We start from the raw sequence: 23,035 nt of genomic DNA on the forward strand, positions 1-23,035 counted from the left end.
CGTTACCTCCAGGCAAGCGGCTGTAATTAAACCGAGCCACTACTACCCATGCTAGCGTCTTTATTGGGAATGTGGTCCTTTGTCTTGTCTGGGTCCTTCCTGTAAGCACTAACCGTAACGCTGGCGGTTGAGGAGGGGGCGCGGCAAGGCTGGGGCCAGAACAACCGGGTGTGCTCAGTGCTCAGTGACTACAATTGGGGCTGCGGGCGCACCCGACTAGTGCAAGGGGGTGGGGCACATCAAGGCTGTGATCAAGAGCGCCATCCAGTCGTTAATTAACCTGTGGCTGTCCATTCTTTGTATGTTGTGATCGGCGGTGACACAGGAAAACTCCTTGATTCCCCGTGCCTGTCAGCGGACCGATGTGGCACAACAAGGCTATGTTGATGATAAAAAGCGCTATCCACTGACTCGCTAGGCAGTTACTGTCCATTACTCTATGTTGTGATCTACATTTACCCGGGAGAAACTTTTTGGATTCCCCGTGCAAGCCTGTCAGCACGGCTGGTCAAATCCAGCCCACTCTTCCTTCCAGGCTTAAATCCTTCCGATGCGACTACAGACGGATCAGTTGGCCAGGAACGTACCTGCATCATGCCGCCGACACAGACAACTGCTTCGTCTACAAGCGACAATGTTGAAAAGTCTCTACAGGATGCCACCGTCAGTGACCCGTCGGGGTCTGCTGATGCTGTGACCGGGCGCAAGATCACGGGTGTTGCGTGGTTTGTTGTCAACGTTGCCCTGTTATCGGCGACTTTTCTGTATGCCCTCGACAATACCGTGACAGCAACGGTGCGGCCTGCCATTGTCGACACATTTGGCAACCGCATAGACATGCTACCATGGGTTTCAGTGGCATATCCCATGGGTGAAGTTGGCACAAATCCCATCTGGTAAGATAATCAAGCAGCAGAGCGCACTTGGCGAATCGACTACTAACATTTCTGTTTACAGGGCAAAGCTCAACAAGTTCCTCAATGGCAAATTTGTCTTTCTCGCCGCCCTGCTTATCTTCGAGGTAGGATCTGCGGTTATTGGCTCAGCGTCGTCCATTGGCGCTGTCATCGCGGGTCGCGCTCTGGCTGGCTCCGGCGGCTCCGGCATCTATGTCGGCACCATTAGCATGATTACTGGAATGACGACAGCCAAAGAACAAAACCAGTATCTCAACATTGTCGGAATGGCATGGAGCCTGGGAACCATTCTCGGCCCCATTATCGGATCTGCGTTTGCTGATTCGCCTGCAACATGGCGATGGGCTTTTTACATCAACATCTGCATTGCCGCCGTTGCCGCCCCCGCATGTATCTGGATCATGCCTTCGGCGCCCCCTAGCGTGTCTCTGGGGATCATGGACGTGATCAAGGCATTTGACCATCTGGGTGCTGTGCTGTTTCTTGGCTCGGTCGTGTCGACAGTCATGCTGCTGGGCTTTGGCGGCGTCGTGTACAGCTGGGATAGTGGCCAGATGATTGGACTTTACATTGCCACTGCTGTGCTATGGATCATGTTTGCTCTGCAGCAGAAATTCCACCTTCTCACGTCAGATCGTATCTTCCCCGTGCAGTTCTTCAAGGATCCCTTGGTGGTCGGCCTGTGGATCTGGACGATTGTCGCAATTTCTGACATTGTCGTGACCATCTACACGCTGCCGCTGTTTTTCCAGTTTGTGCTGCATGATTCTTCGATGCGCTCTGCAGTCTACACGCTGCCTTTTGTGGCATCCGTTGTGGTCAGTGCCGGCATCAGCGGGGGCCTTCTGGTCAAGTTTCCGTGGTACAAATGCTGGTTCATCTGGGCCAGTGTGCTGCTCCTTATCAGCAACGGCCTGCTGTCCAGCATCCACACGCACACATCTAGGGCTACCATTTGTGGCTATACCATTATCCAGGGCTTCGGCGTCGGACCGGTCATTCAGCTTGGCTATACTGTGGGCCAGTTGAAGCGTCCACAGGCGGCACGAAAGGATGTTACCGCGTTCTTCTCTTGTGCACAGATGGGTGGTCTAGCCTTGTCACTGGGCATCGCCACCTCTGTTCTTGTTAACCATGCCACGGAGGAGATATCGCACATTCTACCAAACGTTCCTCTTAGCGAAATCAGAGGCGCCATTGATGGAGTGGGAAGTAACGTGTTCGCGACGTTGACCGAACAAGTTCGTGATCAGGTCACCAACGCAGTTACGCAGAGCGTGGCCTCTGTGTTTTACCTGAATTTGTTTGGTGCAGGGCTTGGCTTCCTCATTGCCCTTCCTCTCAAATTCGACAAGCTGGATTTCACCGCGCTGCAATAACACACTTCCTCGTCTGCTCCAAGCTGACTTGGATCTACGTCATACTTTAGTGTTAGCATGATAGAACTGTAATCTTCTCAGTCCATAATAATTGTCATAAGTCTTTGTATGTATCCTAGAAAAGCATTACAGAAAGTGCATCGTAGCAAGATGCGAGTTATAGTAAGATTTGGAGTAGCAAATGGCACGCAAGCGAGGTAGCATCCATCCCCCAAAATAGCGCACGGCAAGCTAGGGACCATCTCATCCGGCGTAACGCAATGTTACCCAGAATGAACCTAGTCATTAGCTGGGGGCGATGTATAGCCCGCCCCGCAAACCTCGCGGCCATACCTGAGACACTCGCCTGTTGCTGACCGCAGGTGGTGGGTAACAAGCCGGGCAGCCTTGTCCACCAAAATGAAGTGGTGGGCACTAAGAGGCTTACAGGGATCCACGCGTCACAGCCATCCCGCGGGGTTGATGCCAGCCGGGCGACCGGCCTGAAGCTATTAAGCCTAGCGTGATCCCATCCACTGCGCGCAATTCAATCCCATCACCATCCCCCGCACCATCACATCCAACATTCCAACAACATGGGCATTTACACTCGGCTCCCCGAAGGCATCGACGAGGTCGACATCATCATCGCCGGCGGTTTGTTCATCCACCTCTCCCCCTCTTCATAAGTTTATCCTAACGAGCTCTTTTCCTCTCTTGTTAGGCGGTACCGCGGGGTGCGTCGTTGCGTCCAGGCTCGCCGATGCCGACCCCTCGCTGTCCATCCTCGTAGTAGAGGGCGGACAGAACAATAAGGGCAACCACATGATTGCCTTCCCGCTCCTTTTCCCAACTGCACTACTTCCCACCAGTACCGCAACCCTGTTTTACAAGGGAAATGCGGAGCCCCAGTTGGACAACCGCGAAATGATCGTCCCAACCGGTGGTGTTCTGGGCGGCGGTTCGTCAATTAACTTGATGATGTACAGTCGTGCTCAACGCCACGATTGGGATTCGTGGGCCACTCCGGGATGGTCCACGGATGAAATGATTCCTTACTTGAAGAAGGTAGGTGATTGGATTTGCGAGTATGTACTACAGTGTTGACTAACCCGCCATGACCTTGTTGTAGCTTGAGACATATCAAGGCCCTGGCCCGGATTCTGTTCATGGAAAAGATGGCCCTATTGTTGTGTCTAAGGGAACATTCTACTCTGAGCGTGCGGCAGATCAATTCATTGCTGCCGCCAACGAGGTAGGGTACCCGACCGTCAACGATCTTCAAGACCTCGACACTAGCAACGGCGTTCAACGTGCCCTCCGCTTTGTCGACTCAAAGGGCCGCCGCCAGGATGCTGCCAGTAACTACTTGCATCCGAAGCTGGAAGATGGAGCACATCCGAACCTCCACGTCCTCGTTGAGACCAAGGTTATCAAGATCCTTTTCGAGGGCAAACGAGCGGTGGGTGTTGAGTTCAAGCCAAACCCTGCCTTCCAAAAGGAAGACAACAAGGTTCAACGCGTCAAGGCCAGGAAGCTCGTAATTGGTTCCTGTGGCGCTCTCGGAACCCCATTGCTCCTCGAGAGGTCCGGTCTCGGCGACGAAGCCATTCTCAACAAGGTGGGCGTTCCTGTTGTCGCCCATCTCCCTGGAATCGGCCGGAACTACCAGGATCATCATCTCTTGATTCAAACATACCACAGTGCCTTGGAGCCAAACGAGACGTTTGACGCCCCCCTGGCCGGTAGAATTAACATGGAAGAATTAATCAAGTCAAATGCACCAATTATGGGGTGGAATGGCCAAGATGCCTCCTGCAAGCTGCGTCCCACTGAGGCCGATGTCACTGCCCTGGGACCTGAATTCGAGGCGGCATACGCAAGAGACTACCTCCACACTCCCAACAAGCCCCTGGCGCTAATGGCTTTACTGGGCGGGTTCCCTGGTGACCCATCCACCGTTGAGCCAGGACAATACCTCGCGACCTCTTTGTTCACCGTCTACCCCTACGCCAGAGGCCATGTCCACATCACAAGCCCCGACCCCGACGCGGATATCGCCTTTGAAACTGGATTCTTGAAAAGTGACTTGGATGTCACAAAACTCATCTGGGCGTACAAGAAGCAGCGAGAAATCGTCCGCAGAATGGATGTATACCGCGGAGAGTTTGTTGGCGCCCATCCACCGTTTGCCGAGGATTCGGCCGCGGCTCTTGTCAGGCTGGACAAGCCGAATGACAAGAACATTTCGGACATCCAATACACTGCAGAGGACGACAAGGTCATTGAGGGCTGGGTGCGCAAGAATGTCGGCACTACCTGGCATTCACTCGGTACTTGCAAGATGGGCGCGCAGGCTGATGGTGGCGTGGTTGATGCAGACCTCAATGTTCATGGGATTGAAGGCCTGAAGCTCGTAGATCTGAGCATCGTACCTCAAAACATTGGCGCAAACGCAGCCACCACTGCTTATGCAATTGGTGAGAAGGCAGCTACTATTATTATGAAAGACCTTGGGCTTCCTGTCAGCCAGTGAGCCGCCGCTCACTTTACTAGTGTAATGGTCGGATGTGTGCACAGCTGACATATTCTGTTTTGAATTATTGACGTAGCCGATTATATGTATTCATCTTTTTTTTTCTTCTTTAAAGAAATGTGCTATCTTACCACGATATTGTGGTGGGGTTATGTCTGTATGTAAGCTTGACAATCTACCTAATCTGCTATAGACTCTGTTCAGTGAGTTTGTAGATATGGACCTGTGCGCAGAGTGTTCTGCCCGCGGTAGTACTTTCCTCGCACAATTTTCTCTCTCAATAGAAAGTTTTGAGTTTGAAAGTCGAACAAGTAGGCAACGGCTGCAAGCTACACCACATTCACCTCTGATACGCCCTCCGATTAGCATTAATCAACGCAATACCCTCCTTACGCCAAGTATCCGGCGCCGCATACGAAGTGACATTCGCATCCCAGATCATACTCAAGGGATTCTCCAGATCATACACGGGCCAATTCTCCGTCTTCGTAGCGTTCCTTCCGCGACCAGTCCACTTATTAGGATCCAGACTATTAGTGAAGCTGATCCACGAGCCGGACATGAGGTAGCTAAGCTCAGTATAGCTCTCTGGAGCATTGGTGAACGGGTTCGGACTGAACCCATAACCATTAAGGTTGTTGAAGATGAAGATCACGTCCGAGAAATGCGCCACGCCTTCTTCCCTGTTGTAATCGTCTGTCTTGGTGTTGAATCGGTAGCAATATGCTGTCAGGTTATGTGCCGCCCATAGCTCACAGGTGTAGCGCGTCGCGGCTATGAACTGGGCGTCGCCGTAGTATGCTGCCGTCTGGCGGAATGCGGCGCCGTAGGGCTGTGGGAAGGTGACGTTGCCGCCGAGTTCTTCGGATGATGGGATGCCGAAGGAGGTGGTGTTGGGGTAGAGGTCCAGGAGCGAGGATACTACCTGTGAGTCGAGGGCCCAGCCGTAGGTTGTTGTTGCTGGGTTGGTGTTATTGGGATGGGGATGGGGGGATAAGGGAGGAAGGGAAGGAGGTACGTACAGCTGAGGTATTCTTTTAATTCGGCGGTGGTGTTCACTGGTTCTGGGCACTCTGTTGTTCCTTCGTCCGTGGTGTAGCCGATTATGATTGGTACTTTGACGAAGTCTCCTGTGTCGAGTTGCTCGCTGGGATATCGCGCTACGAAGTCACCGTCCACTGTGGGCCTCCAGTTGTAAGGCGTCGTGTCGTTGGCGGTGGTGTTCAGAATGTTGTTTAGGACTGTGAAGGGCGTGCGGCGTAGACAGTCCAGTTTGCGGGTGGTCTGGGAACATCCTGCCTCGTCTGCTATTTGCTGGAACCAAGGCTCATATGTCCAGGTGAGGTTCAAGGCACTGCCAGGTAACACCGCGCCGGACTCCATCATGCCTCCGCGGAAGAGCCCGTCATCTCGGCCGTTGTACGCGCGGATTTGGTATCCCACGCTTTCGGAGCCGGCACTTTGTCCGTAAATCACGACTTTACTAGGGTCGCCTGTATAGGAGTGACTGTCATTAGTAATTTTGGACTGTGTACGTTTAATAGCTTTATGGAAACCCACCACCGAAACCTGCAATGTTCTCTTTCACCCAATGCAGGGCCAAGCGCTGGTCCTTCAGCCCGAGATTTAACGATCCCTCATTGGCGAGCTCGACCCCATTGAAGAAACCCCAAGGACCGAGACGATAGGCAACGCTCACTGCGATAATTGGCTGGCCGATATTGACCGAGTGTTCAACAATAAATGTAAGATTGTATCGAAGGTCGGGAGTGCCGCCTTGTGCGAAGCCACCGCCTGTTTTGTTCATTCAGCGTCGGGAGTAACTTGTCGTTGAGGTAGATTTCACTACATACCATGAATCCATACAAGGACTGGAAGACTGGCATTGTCGTATTCAGCGGGACGGACCACGTTTAGGTAGAGACAGTCCTCGCTCTATTTTGCTGGTTAGTAGAGAACAGCGTAAAGAAAGTGGCGTCAAATCCTCACCTGCAGATAACCTTTTTGATCACTGCCGTAACCTATACATTCCTATCACACGCGCTGTTAGTAAGTACATGGTCGTTTAGCAGTCTGTTCAGGCTACTTACCATCGCATAGCCGGTAGCAGGGCGCAATCCCGACCAAGACTCATTAAGACTCTCGGGGTTGGCCCAACGCAAGTGTGCCAACGGGGGCTTAGCAAATGGAATTCCAAGAAAATAATCCTCATTATACTGAGGCATGTAGACACCATAATAACTTCCGTTCTTTGTCTGGGCTACTGGGTTGGTGCAGGTTGCCAGGCTGGCCATGCCCAGTGCCAACCAACTAAGCGTCGGGAGCATTCCCTTCATCGTGTTCACGGTCATGCTATGTCTTCCTGATATCGAGACATAATGATAGAAAAGCGATAACGAGGCATGAGTGATCACGGTGTTCTTATACCCTATGGCTCAGTCCTCCGGCCAGCGCATTGAGGGGTCAAGTCGAGTCGAATGTCCACGACAGCCAATTTGTTTGGTCCTACATTCCACACATGTATCCGTGTTCCATTCCTGCACCCCCGCATCTCCGGATTTAAGTTGTGGGGACCGGGACTGATAAAGGTCTGTGTTCGTGTAGTTGAGAGCCATATGGGGCCACTGACATGGTCAGTTCGGACACCCATACTCTTTCGGGAAGGTCGCATCATGCAATGGATTCGGCTTATGTCCGAGCAAGCATGGATGCGCTCTCACGCCTGCTGATGTCAGCGCGGCCTGGCTGGATCGTAAATGTAAATGACTCTTCACGGTGAGATGAATTGTGAGATACGTTAAGCTTTCAGTCATTGATTGAGTTATAGTTCACCTCTACGGCAAATGTTTTATTCCCTTAGGGCTGATATAGTCAACAGTAGGGGTGAATGATTGACGGAGAAAGGCTCAAAATGGCTTCATGATTGACGAGAAGTTAACTGCGCTTTTTCACAGAGATAGTCTGTAGGATCATAATTGTCTTTAGCAGTATTCACTGAGAAAAATCGGAGTTTAGTCCTGATTCAGAAGCATGCACTGCTAAAACAGTGTGACTAGTGGAGTACAGTGCTTAAAATTGCTTGGATCTTATGCACTGAGCGCCCGACATGAAAGGCTGGTTGGAGCGAAGATAAACCTCTTTCACCGAATGTGACCGTCCAACCCAGGGAACGAGATTTGATCTTGTAGTTTCTATCGGCAACTCCCACGTTTGACTGCAGTATCGGGAGGTGCCTTGCGAGGATGTGAGCGATAGTGGCAAACCCCATAGCCAGTAAAATAGAACAAAATGGCCGGAATTTTCAGTGATAACAAAGGTACATTCCGCCTCCAGGGAGGTATAAAACCCGCCCGGATCCCTGACTAGGTGTAAAATGAATCTCGGGCAGCAAGCTCCACAACCGACACCAAGCCCCCCTGGGGCTATCCAAACCTAGGGTCCCTACCAAATTACGCCGAGCTTATTAAAGGCAATGCAGAGTCGTGATGACAAATAATACTGTTATAAAATTCACTGAATGCTGGTACTTCACCAGATGTCTTGCCGTCTCTGCCGCCTACGCGGCCTTATATAAAGCTCTCCTCCTCCTGATCTCCCTCTCGCACTTACCTCTGACTTTGCATCATGGTGTTTGAAAATCACCTTTTTTGCGCTCGCACTACCATATCACTCAATCAAGCAGGCTCAGAAGTCCCATAACAGGCCATTGAAATGCCAAATACGAAAGAGGCCGGAGAGAAAGGTGAGGTGCGCTCAAGCTCAACAGCAAGAGTGCTGTTAGTCCCTGTTGTCTGTACTGAGGCTGCACTACTAGAGGAGCCGACTTGATAACAGAGATATATATTTATTACTTGATGGGGTGATTTGCCTTTGACCAAGCGCAGTGTACTTCAAGGGTGCAAAATAAACCCTTGCAACCGCAACAGTCACTGCCAATTCTAGCAACTGTTTTCAACCCTGCTATAACAAGATTTTCCTTACGTGTGTTTTACACCTGTATATGAACAAGATTCACGACGAAAATCACGCCATGCAGTATTCCGGCCTGCAGCAGCCTAGAGGTTGCCACTGCGAAGCCATTTACAGCTCATCTCCCATCTACACAGCTTCTCACCATACAGAAACGCATTTAACCGTCATCTGAAAGATTATACATTCACGGCTATCCTTTTCTACCAAGCCGATATGTGCACGCGGGACTGCTAGGCCTATCAGGATTCCTGGCAGCGCATGGGTCAGTCGTGTCTGTCTGGTGTGACCGAGCCGAACCTAATAGTTTACTGGAAACCGGGATAGCATCGCAAATCTGCAAGATACCGAATTCTCTGGGCCTACATCTGGCAAATAGGGACCAATTGTGGACATCAGAATTGATCCTACCCTTAATGAGTCCATTCAAGAAACTCGCTCAAACCCGGTTGGCTAACATATCTACCAAAGTGGAGTGATGGCTTTATTATATATCTTGCAGGAATATCCGTGAAATATGTTGAGGTCTAATTGTTGGGTGTACAACCTTTCCATGTGAGATGCGATGATGAGTTACAATCGTCTCAATTTCACTGAAGTTGCATCATGACGGAACAGCACATCACTGCAAGCAGTTATGCCCTGTTTGCGGGCAATGGCAAGAGAAGTCAATACACCGTCTCCTCATTTGCTTTTGCAACTTCTTCTGGCACTCAATGGGCCGCACATAGCTGGTGTGGCTACCAGGGTTAGTTAGATGAAGCAGGAAGCGCAATTACGTCCGGCTACTCCCTGGGCATAAGGTTCAAACACATATGGTCACTACAAAGCAGGTGCACCATCTGTTCTGACGACGATATATGCTGCACGTGGAGTACTACAGCAAACAGGGTCTATGGAAACGGCGAGAATATCACCTTCTGATCAATCCACCGCTAGTCCTAAGGAAGGTGCCTTCTCGAATTTGCCTTCGCAAGTTATCAGGATCAACCAGTCCGGTCAACACCTCACTGTCTGGATTTTCCTTGGAGGAATACAGTTCGCTTGGTTGTCTGATAGACTACCTACCAAGAAGAGTCGTAATTTGGGCGAGTGTCCTATACTATAGCGGTACCTCGAACACTACAGTATCAAACTCGCCGTCCTCGACAGTGACATCGCAAAACGCAATTTGGATACAGTCTCCTAACAGTATACAGAACAGGAAATGTGAGCAGCCCATGGCTGCCAGTACGTACCAGGAGCACTATGACATGACCATTTACAGGCTCAATACTCGGCCAATTCATACGCATGACATGCCGAGTCTGTCAGGAACAGATGTCACCCCCCTCATTAGAAAAAAAACGCGAGGCGTGTCTTACGGTACCAGCAGATGTACAGCGATATCCAGCGTACACTAATGCGCCGTTTATTAATTGAGTGGGCATGACATGGATCATTCTGTCCCCGACGACGATCCCGCCAGATAGAGTAGGGAGTACACTCGGACTGAAATGTCACGTGGAGGGTGCCAAGGGGGGTGTACGTCCCAAATGAGGAGTCTCTCAAGGTCGACTATCTTAACCAACTGGCGATGGCTGGTTATACGTTAATGGGAAGTTACTTGTCGGTCCGCAGAACAGCTGAGAAATTTCGAATGTGCCAAAGTAATGCGGCACTGCTGGTCTTCCGGGCTCTTGTGGCACATAAAGTATTCCTATACCTCTTGTGATTGTGTCAGGGACATCGGCCATATAGTCGAAGCAATGCCGTTGAGAGATTTGGTCTCCCGTGTTCGATGCTTCCCAATAATCTGTCGCGCGCTCAGTTGTGGCTCCGATATTGAATAAGCGGGGGCGCTTCTGGGATGCTGGCTTGTGCAGCCCTATTATGTTCGTCTACAGAAGATTATGGTAGTGCAGAAGAAAGACATTTCCTAAAAAGCCGTTGTCGATTCCAATTTCTTCGAAAGCAAAGCTTGTCTTCCTCTGGCAATACTTGTCGGAACACGATCTCACCGTCAAATCAGCGACAGGAAAGATTCATGGTCTCAGATATGTGCGTCTCATAGGCGTATGGAAGATTGGGTTAGTATTTCGTTGGTGGGGTGCAGATATGAAAATCTGTTCAAAACAATACTCCCCAAATCCTTGGTGCTTCACTCAGACATATTTCTTGTGGTTGCCTTCTGCTTTGAACAAGACAAGACGCATCTTCTCGAGGACATGTTTATGTACTCCGTTGATATGAGTCGGATCCCATATTGGATGCATACATTCAAGAAATGTACAATGAACTCATCGGCATCCTCACCTCTACCTTCGCACATAGGTATCCTACTTCAAAGGACATGCGCCGGTGCTATCAGTGCATCAAGAAGAAGCAGACGCTTTGGCAAGCGACATCGACGCGACACGTCTGTGAGATGTCATCTATACCTGTCACCCATGTTGGCACGGCTCTCATCGACTTCTACTATTGCCCAACCTTCCGGCGTATGAGATCCTGCAAGCTTGGCCGTGCCATTGGGCACATAGCCAGCCGTTGATCGAGATATCAAACAAGACCTCGAGCAGCATCTTGCCTGGTGTGATTGTACATATGTATTTGCTCTGCGGGCAAATGAGATGACTCTGTCTTTTATACTCTCCCCGAAAGGGCTATTGTCTGGACTCGAAAGATGAGCGGTTCCAAGAAACAGAAAGGCCTTCACGTGGCGGCCCATGTAACCAGGGCTAATAGCCTTGCGCCATTTTCGCCGCAGCAAGCCCCCTATGCTCTAGCTAAGGTTTACTCACTAATGGATCTGATCTCCCTTAAGTGCTAACTCGTTCTCGCAATAATTAATTTTCGTCATGGGCAAAGCAAGGCCTTGGAGAAGATGGATGAACAAGAGGGAGCGAACAAAGGGAAAGGTACCCAGTCTGGCATGTCCGCCGTGATATGGGTGGCTCTAAAGCGTCTCGAAAATGTATGACAATGAACGACCAAAAAGCTGCTTGGATTAAGACGATACAGAATCCGAATTACCAGCCTGTGGCTTCCTCTTCTATGGGGAGGACTGCTGTAGACTTCGCTTCTGGTAGTGATCCGTTACACTCCATGAACAATGTCAATAATACCAGAGATCCGCATACACGGACATTCTGGTGATTTGGAGGACTTTGGCGTCGTGTTTTCTGGCACATAAAGCCCGCATACGGCTGCTGGAGTTGCAGGACAATGTTCTTGTCAAAGGACATTGTAATGGAAGAAGATGGCCGGTGCGAGCTGCGTAGACTGGGGTCAGACTATCTGGCCATCAGAGAGAGGCAGAGTATTACTACCGATCGAGGAAGAAGCCTGCTCGCCGTTTGATCTATTATATTGTTGATGCCATGTATCTGATGCTGTTTTGAGCATGAACTGGTGAACTTGGGTTGTGAGGAAATTGGGAACCAGGATTTGTTCTGGGAGCCATGGTGGGCGCAGAAATTCCTAATGGTAATCAGACTGCCGAGTGCCCATTTGAAAATAACGCAACATGTATCCTGATCAGCTTATTCATTTAGTGCTCAATATTAGGCGTGCAATCGACTACAAGCTTAATGCCAGATTAGATACGAGCAGCCCTAGATTCAAGTGAGTAGGAACTATCGAAGACTACCCCGCCTTCGATCCAGGAAGATCTCTTGTTACGGAGGACAACTACAATCTGATGAGCCGTTATGGAAGCCATGTGATATTTAGAGTACAGGATCCAGACTATGTCAACAAAGAAACAAATGTTATAAGCAGAACTTGTGTTATATGAAGCCCTGCGTAGTACTACAATAGACGCCCGAGTGCTGTACATGTTGAGGCTTCATCGTGCGTGCCTACGTATAAGCGAAATATGTCCTCACGATATCCCATCTTTATTCTTGCCTGGTTCGGCCAAGCATCCATACCGTGTTTAATGGGCCACGATCTGAACAGTAGACAATATGATTTCTATGTTCTAGCACTGGGTTAAAACATGAGTGTTGAGCCAAGCAATTCATCCACTGTTCTTTATCCCAAGCAGTTTTCTGGCACACAGACATCTCCCCACTGTAGACCACCACATCCTCCGTTAATCTCCCTTATCATTCTTCATCCTCCTTCCTATATCCGGCTTCTGTTCATACTATAACTTCTCATGTTAGCAAAACACCCATCCTTCCTGTTCCCGATGCAGCTAACAAATACCTTTTCGAGGATCGAAGGTCTACTCTTTCACGCATCCACACTTCTTGCACTGCTCCTTGTAACCAGACTCAACCAGGTACGTGCCATAAGAGTCACACTTCGAATGGGGAGTCAAGCAGTGAGAATCAGGGTTCTGACCGCCACTGCAGTGGATGGTGTACTTGGCCCGAGCAGCCAGTTCAACCGGGTTGGGCTCAGGCTCGGCCACTGGAGTTGCGGAGACCATGGTAGCCAAAAAGGCAGTGGCAATGGCGAAGGAAGTAAAACGCATTGTTGAAGGCTGGGGTAAGGGAAGTGTTCGTTTAAATTGTTTGGCTTTTAGGGATAGTAGAGTAGTCAGTGAGAGATGAAGCTGTTGATGAGAAAGAAGGCTTCTGGAGTACGGGCTGGTACGAGCCTTTTATATCTCGAGCTGGATGAGTGCTATAGTTCTCAGTATGTGTGATTCTGGTGAACTGCTGCAAGTAGACCAAGTAGCACCGTGCTGACGGCGATGATCTGAGGCCTTACTGCTATGTCCTCTAGGTGGCCTAATTGGGCGTTTGCTCGGCTCAAGGTGAATCCGGTGTGATTGAAGTTCGGACTGGGGTATTGCACGCCTGATCGTCGGCCCCGGTTGTGTAACGACGGCGATGCTGCTGAGGAAGCTCTTCTGGTAAGCATTATGCGTAGCCATTCAGTGCTGAAGGGAGGGTATTCGCTTCCACATCTTGTCAAAGGAGTGTAGAACATGAATGCGATGGATTGTGCACTCAACACAAGCAAAGCAAAGATCAAAGAGGGTCGGTGTCTGTACTTCCTGAGGACCATGCTTAAATGGACCTTGAATCGGTAGGGCTGACTGACGGGAGTGCTCGGAAACGAAAGCAAGGAACAATGCGGTTGCTTCGCTGATCTCCAGGGTCTTGCGTAATACACAACACTCAGGAGCAAACAAGCTCAGCTTATGTGCTGAGAAGATCACAAAGAGCGACAAAACCCCGATTGGCAGGCAATATGTGAACAACCCTGCCATGTATCATGTGACTCCCAATAAGGTATATTTCCTGTTCACTAACCCTGAACGCAACAGTCTTCCATCCATCCTTCATCCTCCTAACTATCCTATCCATCAATAATCATCCTCTCCTCGAATCAGTTCCATCAATCCATCCACCCCACAAACCATAACCACAAATAACAATCCTCCAAACATGGCTCCAGGCCCATTCTCCCGCCAACATCCTTATGAGATCCACACCCCCAGCTGGCACGCAGCAAGCAATCGCCCCATCGTGGACGGCAAATACAATGATCCCGAAACCGGCGAAGTCCGAAATACTACAGGCTTCGAGTTTTCCGGACCCCCTGCTGTTGATGTTATCATTACAAATCTCCATGAGGACTCGTCCACCTCTGTCCGGCGCGTTCAGCTCCCCTTTCGTGTGGAGGCGCTGCTAGTGTGGATCATGCGTATAGTGGATGAACGCAAGCTACAGATAGACTCTCTGAATGCTACTCCGTATGCTATTCGAGTTGTGCTGGCTCATGAGTTGAGTGGGGAGGAGTTCACAGAAGTTGCTGATGTGATGGCCAACGGAATTTGGAATGATCGGCAGTGAAGGATGGGCTGGTGAGACTGGGATGGACAGAGTCGATAACGCTTGTTTGCTTTTTTGCGGGGTGAGACCCGTAATATGGGGCAAAGGGTGTTTGTTTATTTGGTTATTGGCCTTCGGGCTAGACTGTCCGATTGGAAGTTCGACTGGCGTGGGGTTGTCTGAAGACTCAATGCTGTGTAACCTACCTTTCGATAGTCTTGGACTTTAATGAAGCATACTGCCCTATACGAGTTTTTATCACAGTAGTCATTTTAGCGCGTTATATCTATAGCATTACTACTTAGGCAGCCAGTTTAGGTGCATTCAATGTGGCGTGGATTGGATTTTGACACGGGATTGAGTGAGCTTGGGCAACCGGCGGCCAAAGATCCTAGGCGAGTTTCTCGAAAGAACTATTTATTGCTGAGACACTTCAGCCTTTTACTCTATAATGCAATATTTCCCTCAGAGTCCACACTTGCGGCTTCCTGAGTCCATGTGTAAAGTAGGTATCGCTTTTATAGCATATCCAGGGTTTAGATAGATTCACATAAGTCAGCATCGACGACCCGTTCAAGCAATGCTTTCAGTCTTCTCAATCTCCTCCCTGCTCAAGCACCACTTCTTCTGCAGGTCGGCATCAAGAGCCAGGGCATACACATCCTTAGGCCACCACTCTCCCCAGCTAGTCAAGAAGATCTGTTCCGGATCCGATGGGAAGTCGTTCACGAAAAAGGCGCGGAGGAGGTTCTGGGCTCCTATAGACGTCTGTCAGCAAGTCATAGTAGATAATAGGCAATAAAACAGATTTCTACCTTCCGGGATAGGCTTGGCATCAGTCATGTTCATAGTCAAGCCCATTTGCGTAGCGAGGTTGGTGCTGGGAATAAGACCCGGAGAAACAGCAACGACCTTGCAAGAGGGCAGTTCGCGGCGCCAGTAAAACGCACCCAACAGCTGAGCAAATTTCGAGGCACTGTACACTACGCGGTAGCCTGCACCAGAGTTGGCTTTCAAGTCCACATCAAGGGTTGCTATACCATATAGAGTCAATGAATGCTAGTATTACATACCAAGGATGCGTGTGGGATACTCACCTGGATCCTGGTCCCTGACACCGCGGATCGCGCCGGAAGAAACGAAAATAACCCGTGACTGCGAGGCAGACAGCACATCACGGAGCAAGTGGACCAGATAATGCTGGGCTGTTATTTATTTATTCCAGGGTTAGCGAAACTACTCATCATCGTGTATTAGTGGTCTGCCAATTTTCCACCTACCCAGATGGTTAACCACATATCCCTGGCACCATTTTGATCCATTCGGACCGGGACCTTCTGCCTTGTCCAGGGTGCCGGCACAGAGGAAAAGATAAGCCAGCTGCTCGGAACCCAGCTTGGAAAGAACATTCGCTGCGAAAGACTGCACGCTCTTCAGGGATAGGAGATCCAGTGGGTAAATGGTAATAGAATGCTTAGAGGTATCATAGTTGAGGCTATCGTAAGCAGCCTGAACCTTGGCCGTGTCTCGCGCGCCCAGGATGAAGTTGTACGGCTCGGCTTGCTCAAGCAACTGCTTGACTGTTTCAAAGCCCTGTGGCGTCTTAGAGACTAATACATGCAGGGGTGGAAAGCTAAGCTCACCAAGCCGGATGAGATGCCAGTTGCGACGATTGTCTTTGCCATGATTGCTAGTGTGAGGCTAAGAGTTTTATTGGTATGTTATGGCGTTATTGTTGGGTGACAAGGGGAGAGTCCGAGGTTGCACCAAAAATATGCCCCGCCCGGAGATCAAGTGGGGTATTGATGTCATGTGGTTTCTGTCTTCTTAGCGTCCACTGGGTTCTGAATGATAACTCCGATATAAATATCTTATTGGCTCTTTCACTGTTTAATAGCGAGATAGACTGGTGAGTTACTAACTTACTTGTATATGAGATTTGATTAAAATCTACAAATCATATATTTCATGTTGTATTTTCGTAACAAACACGCTTTTCTGATAATAGTATTTAGCGAAAATATTTTACTTCATTGACGCTGGATAGCACCCTATTTATACTAACCCAAGGGCAACAGTAACGCTAAGAGAGGCCATTTCGATATCTCTACAATATGTTGTAAGCTCACGAGCAGTGAAGGTTTCACTGGATGGTCAAACTTTCCGTGGCACATGTGCGGATCAGGCATGGATAGCTTTGAGCAACCCGTAACCTTAACACATACTCTCGTAGGTCATGTGTTTATACAACCATCATGATAGCTCAAGGCTCTATGAGGATTATAAAGCACAACTGCTCTCTTATAGTAAGATTTGTAAAGCTGTAACTCATGTCTCTCACAAGCCATTAGCGGAAGATGGGATACACGCTGTAAGCGACCACTGAGAAGATATAGAAACTCGATTAATCATACGGTTTTCTCTCCATGATGTAGTAAGATCACAGTGGGAAATAGTGCCGGGAACCCTACACCCATATATATAAAATGAGCAAGTGCCCGTGGGGGAGGGGTGTGGGTTTCTCTTAGATCCGTGACACTCCAAGGACTCAAGTGATAGGCAAAGCACACCAACCATCTCTAAGCATGTTTGGTGGAGACTTACATCTCAGGTCTTTCTTGAGTGCACAGGTGGGAATAGAGGTGGCGTGTGGAGTAGGAATTTCTCTGTTTAATTAAAAACGATGAGAACTGATATTCGTGCCGTCTAAGATGGACGAATGAAACGTGGCTATGGCGTGATTTGATACTACCTTAGAACGCTAATCATGCAGGAACAGGGAAAGTAAATAGAAAGCCTTATCACTAGCCACTAGTGGTGGTCACCCGACGTACTACAGAAGTCACTCTTCCCTCTAGGGAAGCCCCGAGCAGGCCCTAGCCTCAACCAGCCTCCTGCCCCTCTTTTTGTCTCATGGAAATTATGCTATATCAACTAATCCTTTTCCTCTTTAGTTGTTCGTTACAATTCTCTGGACTGAATCCATGTTAGAGAATCAAAATACCAAGCAGCCACTCATCGTATCTCACCCAAAGACGCTAAACCTTTCATACATCATGTTTCGCCTTCCCCGTGTGCCAACCACTGATCAAATCCTTCCCCTCATGCATCAAGTTATTGATGAACTCACCCAGACGCGCAATTCAATACTCAAAGGAACGACTCCAGAAACAGCTACCTTCGCCAACACTCTTCTTCCACTGGCACAGACTGAAAATGCCGTCCAAGGCCAGCTAGCCATGATTGACATGCTGCAGTACGGTGCCCCCTTGCGCGAGACCCAGGATGCTGTTCACTCAGCGTTGAGTCTCTATGCCGAAGCAAGGGCAAGTTGGATCGCCGACGCGGGGTACTTTCGTCTCCTGCAAGCCGTCCGCAACAATAAAGAGGAATATGAAACATTGGACGGTGAATCACGCCATCTGCTCGAGCGAGAGTTGACAGACTATCGGATGGCGGGGCATGGCGTGCTGAGTGCTGAGGAAGTGGAGGGGTTTTTGCAAGAGGGGGCGAGCATTGGACAGATAGAGAGGAAGTTTCAGGAGAATCTATCAAGGGAAAACGGGGGAGTATGGTTTACCCAGGATGAGTTGGAGGGAGTACCTGCGAGTGACCTGGGGAAGTGGACGCCGGAGGGTGCTAATGGTAGTAAGGATGGGAAAGAAAGGTTATTTGTGCCCTTTGCGAATGGAGGTACATTGGCAGTGTTGACCTATGCTCGTCGTCCTGAAACCCGGAAGAAGATGTTTTTGGCTGATAATCAGAAGCTCAAGAGCAATCAGCCGCTATTTGAGGATATCATCCGGCGAAGGGCTCGGCGAGGCCATCGATTGCATCATCCTACCCACGCTGGGTATCGACTGCAGCAGCGTATGGTGAAGGATCCAGAATGGCTAGGTGGGTTTCTCAATGGGCTCAAGGAGACACTGTGCGCCCGGGGCAAAGATGAAATTGCAGTCTTGCAGCAAAGGAGGCTGAAAGATCTGGAAGAAAGGCATGACACATATAGTGGAGGTTTCCCTCCGTGGGATAAACCCTATTACATGCGGCTAGTAGAAGAGGAGGTTGCCATTGATCAGCTACAGCTATCCGAGTTCTACCCTCTCGAGCAAACAGCCATAGGGATGCTGGGAATTTTTGCATCAGTTTTGGGTCTCCAGTTCGAACCTGTTGAAGCTGAGGCAGAGGCTCTCTGGCATGAGTCCGTCCGGGTATTCTCCGTCTGGGAGAGTGCGCCCAGTAAGCAATTCATTGGGTATCTCTATTTTGATTTGCTGTGGAGAGAGAATAAATACCGCGGTAATCAAAGCGTGAATCTTCAATGTGTAAGTGCCAATCACGACATTAGCGATACTACGCCCGATTTAGACTAACATAGGATGTCAGAGCTACCTCCGACCAGATGGCATTCGGCAATACCCTGCCACTATCCTAATGTGCTCCTTCCCGACTCCTTACCCCACCGGTTGTGCGTTGCTCAAACATCACCAAGTGGTGACTCTTTTCCATGGTAAGCTCTATTCAGATAATCTTGAGTTTATCCTAACGAAAGCACACAGAAATGGGTCATGGTGTCCATGATCTTCTTGCACGAACGAAGTATGTCCGTTTTCATGGTTACCGGCTTCCTCCTGATTTCGGAGAGATGCCCAGTATGATGCTCGAGAACTGGTGCTGGATGAAAGAGGTTCTGCAGGGCCTCAGCTGCCACTACACCACACTAGACCAAAATTACTTGAATGAGTGGCGCAAGCAATATCCCAACTCGCCCGATCCGCCTAAGAAAATTTCTGAGGATTTAGTTGAACGCCTGATCAAGCACCGTTACCTAAACCGAGGCCTGTATCATCTTTATCAACTGTATGTCTCGCCACAATGTCTTTGGATTATATTAGTCTGACTTGAGCAGGTCAATCTCCATCTTCGACTTGCAAATCCATAGTCTCAAGACAGATGCAGAGATTTTTGATCTGAATGTTCAAAAGCTCTGGTATGACCTCCGTGAGGAGATCGAAAGCATAGACTTTTCCGAGTGCCGAGGCGGCTATGCATTTGGAACGTTCAGCCATCTGACAGCGGGCTATGATGTCTGCTATTATGCCTATCTTATGTATGTTCTTCGTCTTATCCGAGACAGTCTACTTCATTGTATGATTCATGCGAACTAACTGTCTAAAAGCTGTACAGCGATGGCCCAGGACGTCTTTCTTTCTATGTTCGCTGAGGATCCCTTCCAGAATGATAAGTGGGAGAAGTACCGCCGCGAAATCTTACAAAATGGTGGCAGCCAGCAAGACCTGTTCCAGATGTTGGAGAGATTCTTGGGTCGTCCGCCAAATATGAATGCCCTTGTGGAAGGTCTGAAGCGGGCAGACAGTCAACATGAATGTTAGAGGAGGCGGCATATTACACCATAGGCTTTTCAGACAAAATTACTGCAGAAGTCTCAGCCACGCAATGTTACCATGCCACGCCAATCAGGTCAGCTGCTTGAATTGGGTTCAGAATCCCCAGGAACCCGAGCGGCCCGAGCCTGCCGAGAGTCACAGACGATGCGGAGGGCCACTTGGCATCCAATGTCTGCGTTTTATGATTTCCAGAGCATGTCTATCTTGACCATATAAGCCACACCGTAGTGCTATGTCATAGACTGTCTATCGGAAGATGTCCAGTAATTGTCCGTGTTTCTTACAGATGCTCGGGAAGTCAATAGACTGCAGGGCTCTTCATGCGTCATGATATAACCGACGGCACCTCCTTTGGGCTGTGCTTAGTGGGTCCGGTAAGCTAGACATTCAAGCGCAGCCATTCACAGCTTCAGTCCAAAGACATGACCGAATAGTAGTATCCTAATAGAGTTCGAGTAGCATGACCACATGGTGTGAAGAACATGGGTTCCCCTCACGGCGCCGGTTAAAAGCCATCCCCTCCTCAAAGAAGAAACATCGTACGACGTACACGGGTCGGTTGTTTCAACTATTATATTTCATTCTAACTATACTTATTGCAAAGCGGAATTTGTTCCGATAATCATACAAGGCTTTCAGGGGTAGTCCCATCTCAATATCCGGGGTAATGACATCCAAGTCGTACCTACCAAAACTTACCTATTACTCGAAAGTAGCACTGCCTCCGGAAAAGCATTCACCAACCCTCCACAAAACTAACTTCCACAGGAATGCGGCACCTCCATTCCCTCCACAATTACCGAGGCTTATCCCAGGAGGAACAGATCCCTGAAGAAACGTGACGAACCGTGATGAGCGGGCAATCACAGATTAGCCTCTTCCCCCGCATCCCCCGACGGGCAAAACCCCGGTGGCACTGGCATTAGCCCTAGGCACGGACAAAGCCATTGTCAAGCCTTCAGGAACTAAATCAACTAAATCTGCCCATCCCTGCGGGGTACATACTCCACGACGCCCTGCACGCCCGCCGGAATGCCGTCGTCGCTTGACATCATGTGGAACAACACATTCCTTCTGCCTCAAAACTGAGCCTTTTAACCGACCGGTTACTTAACAATGTATACAGGAGGTCTCAATATTGGAGGAAAATCCCTGACCCCTGAAGCCACACATGTAACTAGACTTTTGGGATCTTGCATTTCATGCATAGGCACTGACTGCAGTAAAGAATATAAATAAGCCTCCCTTCGCACCCTAGTAGCATGATTTCTTTCTCCAAGCGGCCTATCTCACTGTCTCCTCTCCTAGCCCAGAACTTACTGAGCAGGCAGTAATCCTCCACCATGTTCTCCCGCCGAAACCTCGTCGCCCTAGGGCTGGCAGCCACCGTCAGCGCCGGCCCCTGTGACATCTACGAAGCCGGCGACACGCCCTGCGTAGCCGCGCACAGCACCACCCGCGCCCTATACAGCTCCTTCAGCGGCGCCCTCTATCAGCTCCAACGTGGCTCCGACGACACCACCACCACCATCTCCCCGCTCACAGCCGGTGGCGTCGCCGACGCCTCCGCCCAAGACACCTTCTGTGCCAACACCACCTGCCTGATCACCATCATCTACGACCAATCCGGCAACGGCAACCACCTGACCCAAGCACCCCCGGGAGGCTTCGACGGCCCCGACGTCGACGGCTACGACAACCTCGCCAGCGCCATCGGCGCCCCCGTCACCCTCAATGGCCAAAAGGCCTACGGCGTGTTCATGTCCCCCGGCACGGGCTACCGTAACAACGAAGCCACCGGCACTGCCACCGGCGACGAGCCCGAAGGCATGTACGCCGTCCTGGACGGCACGCACTACAACGACGCCTGCTGCTTCGACTACGGCAACGCCGAGACCAGCAGCACCGACACTGGCGCCGGCCACATGGAGGCCATCTACCTCGGGAACAGCACCACCTGGGGCTACGGCGCCGGCGACGGGCCCTGGATCATGGTCGATATGGAGAACAACCTCTTCTCCGGTGCTGATGAGGGATATAACTCCGGTGATCCCTCGATCAGCTACAGCTTTGTCACTGCCGCGGTCAAGGGCGGGGCTGATAAGTGGGCTATTCGCGGTGGTAATGCTGCCTCTGGGTCCCTCTCTACTTACTACAGCGGCGCTCGCCCGGATTACTCCGGCTATAACCCCATGAGCAAGGAGGGCGCTATCATCCTGGGTATCGGCGGTGACAACAGCAACGGCGCCCAGGGTACCTTCTACGAGGGTGTCATGACCTCCGGCTACCCGTCGGACGATGTCGAGAACTCCGTCCAGGAGAACATCGTGGCTGCGAAATACGTCTCCGGCTCGCTGGTCAGCGGCCCGTCGTTCACCTCCGGAGAGGTGGTCTCGCTGCGTGTCACTACGCCCGGTTACACGACGCGGTATATTGCGCACACTGACACCACTGTGAACACGCAGGTCGTGGACGACGATAGTTCCACCACGCTGAAGGAGGAGGCTAGCTGGACCGTGGTGACCGGTCTGGCTAATAGTCAGTGCTTCTCGTTCGAGTCGGTTGATACCCCTGGTAGCTATATCCGGCATTACAACTTTGAGTTGCTGCTTAATGCCAATGATGGCACGAAGCAGTTCCATGAGGATGCTACTTTCTGTCCTCAGGCGCCGTTGAATGGAGAGGGTACTTCGTTGAGATCGTGGAGTTATCCGACGAGGTATTTCAGACATTATGATAATGTCCTGTATGCTGCTAGTAATGGCGGTGTGCAGACGTTTGATTCCAAGACATCGTTTAATAATGATGTTAGCTTTGAGATTGAGACGGCGTTTGCTTCGTAAGGGGGGAATTGGGGGTTGGTTGGTGGTTTGGGTGAGGGGTTGTATCTGCCTGTGTTGGCGGGGAGAGTGGTTTGTAAATAGGTTATTTTTGGTATATAGCACATGAATACTATACGATAGTATACATGATAGTGGTTGTTTCATGTAATCGAGAAATTATTCAAGGCTTGCAATACAATATCTTATTACTGTATCTCGTGGAGCATTCACAGACTGAACGGCTGCACAATGAT

At 50.0% G+C, this 23,035-nt stretch overlaps 12 protein-coding genes across 12 annotated transcripts; 7 read left to right on the forward strand and 5 right to left on the reverse strand.

Moving 5' to 3' along the window:
• Positions 1-594: 594 nt before the first annotated feature.
• An15g02190 (uncharacterized protein) lies at positions 595-2,296 on the forward strand (the record flags this gene model as incomplete). Its single annotated transcript, XM_001396721.1, has 2 exons — positions 595-896; positions 958-2,296. The coding sequence occupies 2 exons, from the start codon at positions 595-597 to the stop codon at positions 2,294-2,296; spliced, it is 1,641 nt and encodes a 546-aa protein (XP_001396758.1).
• Positions 2,297-2,871: 575 nt separating this feature from the next.
• An15g02200 (uncharacterized protein) lies at positions 2,872-4,811 on the forward strand (the record flags this gene model as incomplete). Its single annotated transcript, XM_001396722.3, has 3 exons — positions 2,872-2,932; positions 3,000-3,343; positions 3,408-4,811. 3 exons carry the CDS (start codon positions 2,872-2,874, stop codon positions 4,809-4,811), a joined length of 1,809 nt encoding a protein of 602 aa, XP_001396759.1.
• Positions 4,812-5,151: 340 nt separating this feature from the next.
• On the reverse strand, positions 5,152-7,147 carry An15g02210 (uncharacterized protein; the record flags this gene model as incomplete). Its single annotated transcript, XM_059744525.1, has 6 exons — positions 5,152-5,771; positions 5,834-6,304; positions 6,372-6,605; positions 6,665-6,746; positions 6,801-6,842; positions 6,902-7,147. 6 exons carry the CDS (start codon positions 7,145-7,147, stop codon positions 5,152-5,154), a joined length of 1,695 nt encoding a protein of 564 aa, XP_059602466.1.
• A 2,239-nt stretch (positions 7,148-9,386) lies between these two features.
• An15g02220 (hypothetical protein) lies at positions 9,387-9,888 on the forward strand (the record flags this gene model as incomplete). The annotated part of the gene is made up of 2 exons (XM_059744526.1): positions 9,387-9,528; positions 9,614-9,888. The coding sequence occupies 2 exons, from the start codon at positions 9,387-9,389 to the stop codon at positions 9,886-9,888; spliced, it is 417 nt and encodes a 138-aa protein (XP_059602467.1).
• A 454-nt stretch (positions 9,889-10,342) lies between these two features.
• Positions 10,343-11,211, reverse strand: An15g02230 (hypothetical protein; the record flags this gene model as incomplete). Its single annotated transcript, XM_059744527.1, has 3 exons — positions 10,343-10,660; positions 11,038-11,077; positions 11,201-11,211. 3 exons carry the CDS (start codon positions 11,209-11,211, stop codon positions 10,343-10,345), a joined length of 369 nt encoding a protein of 122 aa, XP_059602468.1.
• Positions 11,212-11,442: 231 nt separating this feature from the next.
• An15g02240 (hypothetical protein) lies at positions 11,443-12,119 on the forward strand (the record flags this gene model as incomplete). Its single annotated transcript, XM_059744528.1, has 4 exons — positions 11,443-11,550; positions 11,632-11,733; positions 11,781-11,911; positions 11,981-12,119. The coding sequence occupies 4 exons, from the start codon at positions 11,443-11,445 to the stop codon at positions 12,117-12,119; spliced, it is 480 nt and encodes a 159-aa protein (XP_059602469.1).
• An 871-nt stretch (positions 12,120-12,990) lies between these two features.
• On the reverse strand, positions 12,991-13,242 carry An15g02250 (hypothetical protein; the record flags this gene model as incomplete). Its single annotated transcript, XM_059744529.1, has 1 exon — positions 12,991-13,242. The coding sequence occupies one exon, from the start codon at positions 13,240-13,242 to the stop codon at positions 12,991-12,993; it is 252 nt and encodes an 83-aa protein (XP_059602470.1).
• A 161-nt stretch (positions 13,243-13,403) lies between these two features.
• An15g02260 (hypothetical protein) lies at positions 13,404-14,083 on the reverse strand (the record flags this gene model as incomplete). Its single annotated transcript, XM_059744530.1, has 3 exons — positions 13,404-13,722; positions 13,794-13,875; positions 13,951-14,083. The coding sequence occupies 3 exons, from the start codon at positions 14,081-14,083 to the stop codon at positions 13,404-13,406; spliced, it is 534 nt and encodes a 177-aa protein (XP_059602471.1).
• An 81-nt stretch (positions 14,084-14,164) lies between these two features.
• An15g02270 (hypothetical protein) lies at positions 14,165-14,572 on the forward strand (the record flags this gene model as incomplete). Its single annotated transcript, XM_001396729.1, has 1 exon — positions 14,165-14,572. The coding sequence occupies one exon, from the start codon at positions 14,165-14,167 to the stop codon at positions 14,570-14,572; it is 408 nt and encodes a 135-aa protein (XP_001396766.1).
• A 552-nt stretch (positions 14,573-15,124) lies between these two features.
• Positions 15,125-16,236, reverse strand: An15g02280 (uncharacterized protein; the record flags this gene model as incomplete). The annotated part of the gene is made up of 5 exons (XM_059744532.1): positions 15,125-15,309; positions 15,367-15,585; positions 15,625-15,756; positions 15,832-16,144; positions 16,195-16,236. 5 exons carry the CDS (start codon positions 16,234-16,236, stop codon positions 15,125-15,127), a joined length of 891 nt encoding a protein of 296 aa, XP_059602472.1.
• Positions 16,237-17,607: 1,371 nt separating this feature from the next.
• On the forward strand, positions 17,608-19,944 carry An15g02290 (uncharacterized protein; the record flags this gene model as incomplete). Its single annotated transcript, XM_001396731.1, has 5 exons — positions 17,608-18,876; positions 18,938-19,061; positions 19,111-19,411; positions 19,461-19,661; positions 19,731-19,944. The coding sequence occupies 5 exons, from the start codon at positions 17,608-17,610 to the stop codon at positions 19,942-19,944; spliced, it is 2,109 nt and encodes a 702-aa protein (XP_001396768.1).
• Positions 19,945-21,302: 1,358 nt separating this feature from the next.
• Positions 21,303-22,802, forward strand: abfB (arabinofuranosidase B abfB-Aspergillus niger; the record flags this gene model as incomplete). Its single annotated transcript, XM_001396732.3, has 1 exon — positions 21,303-22,802. The coding sequence occupies one exon, from the start codon at positions 21,303-21,305 to the stop codon at positions 22,800-22,802; it is 1,500 nt and encodes a 499-aa protein (XP_001396769.1).
• Between the last annotated feature and the right edge of the window lie 233 nt (positions 22,803-23,035).

The sequence above is a fragment of the Aspergillus niger genome, assembly GCF_000002855.4.
Source record: "Aspergillus niger supercontig An15".
Taxonomy (NCBI): Eukaryota; Fungi; Ascomycota; class Eurotiomycetes; order Eurotiales; family Aspergillaceae; genus Aspergillus; species Aspergillus niger.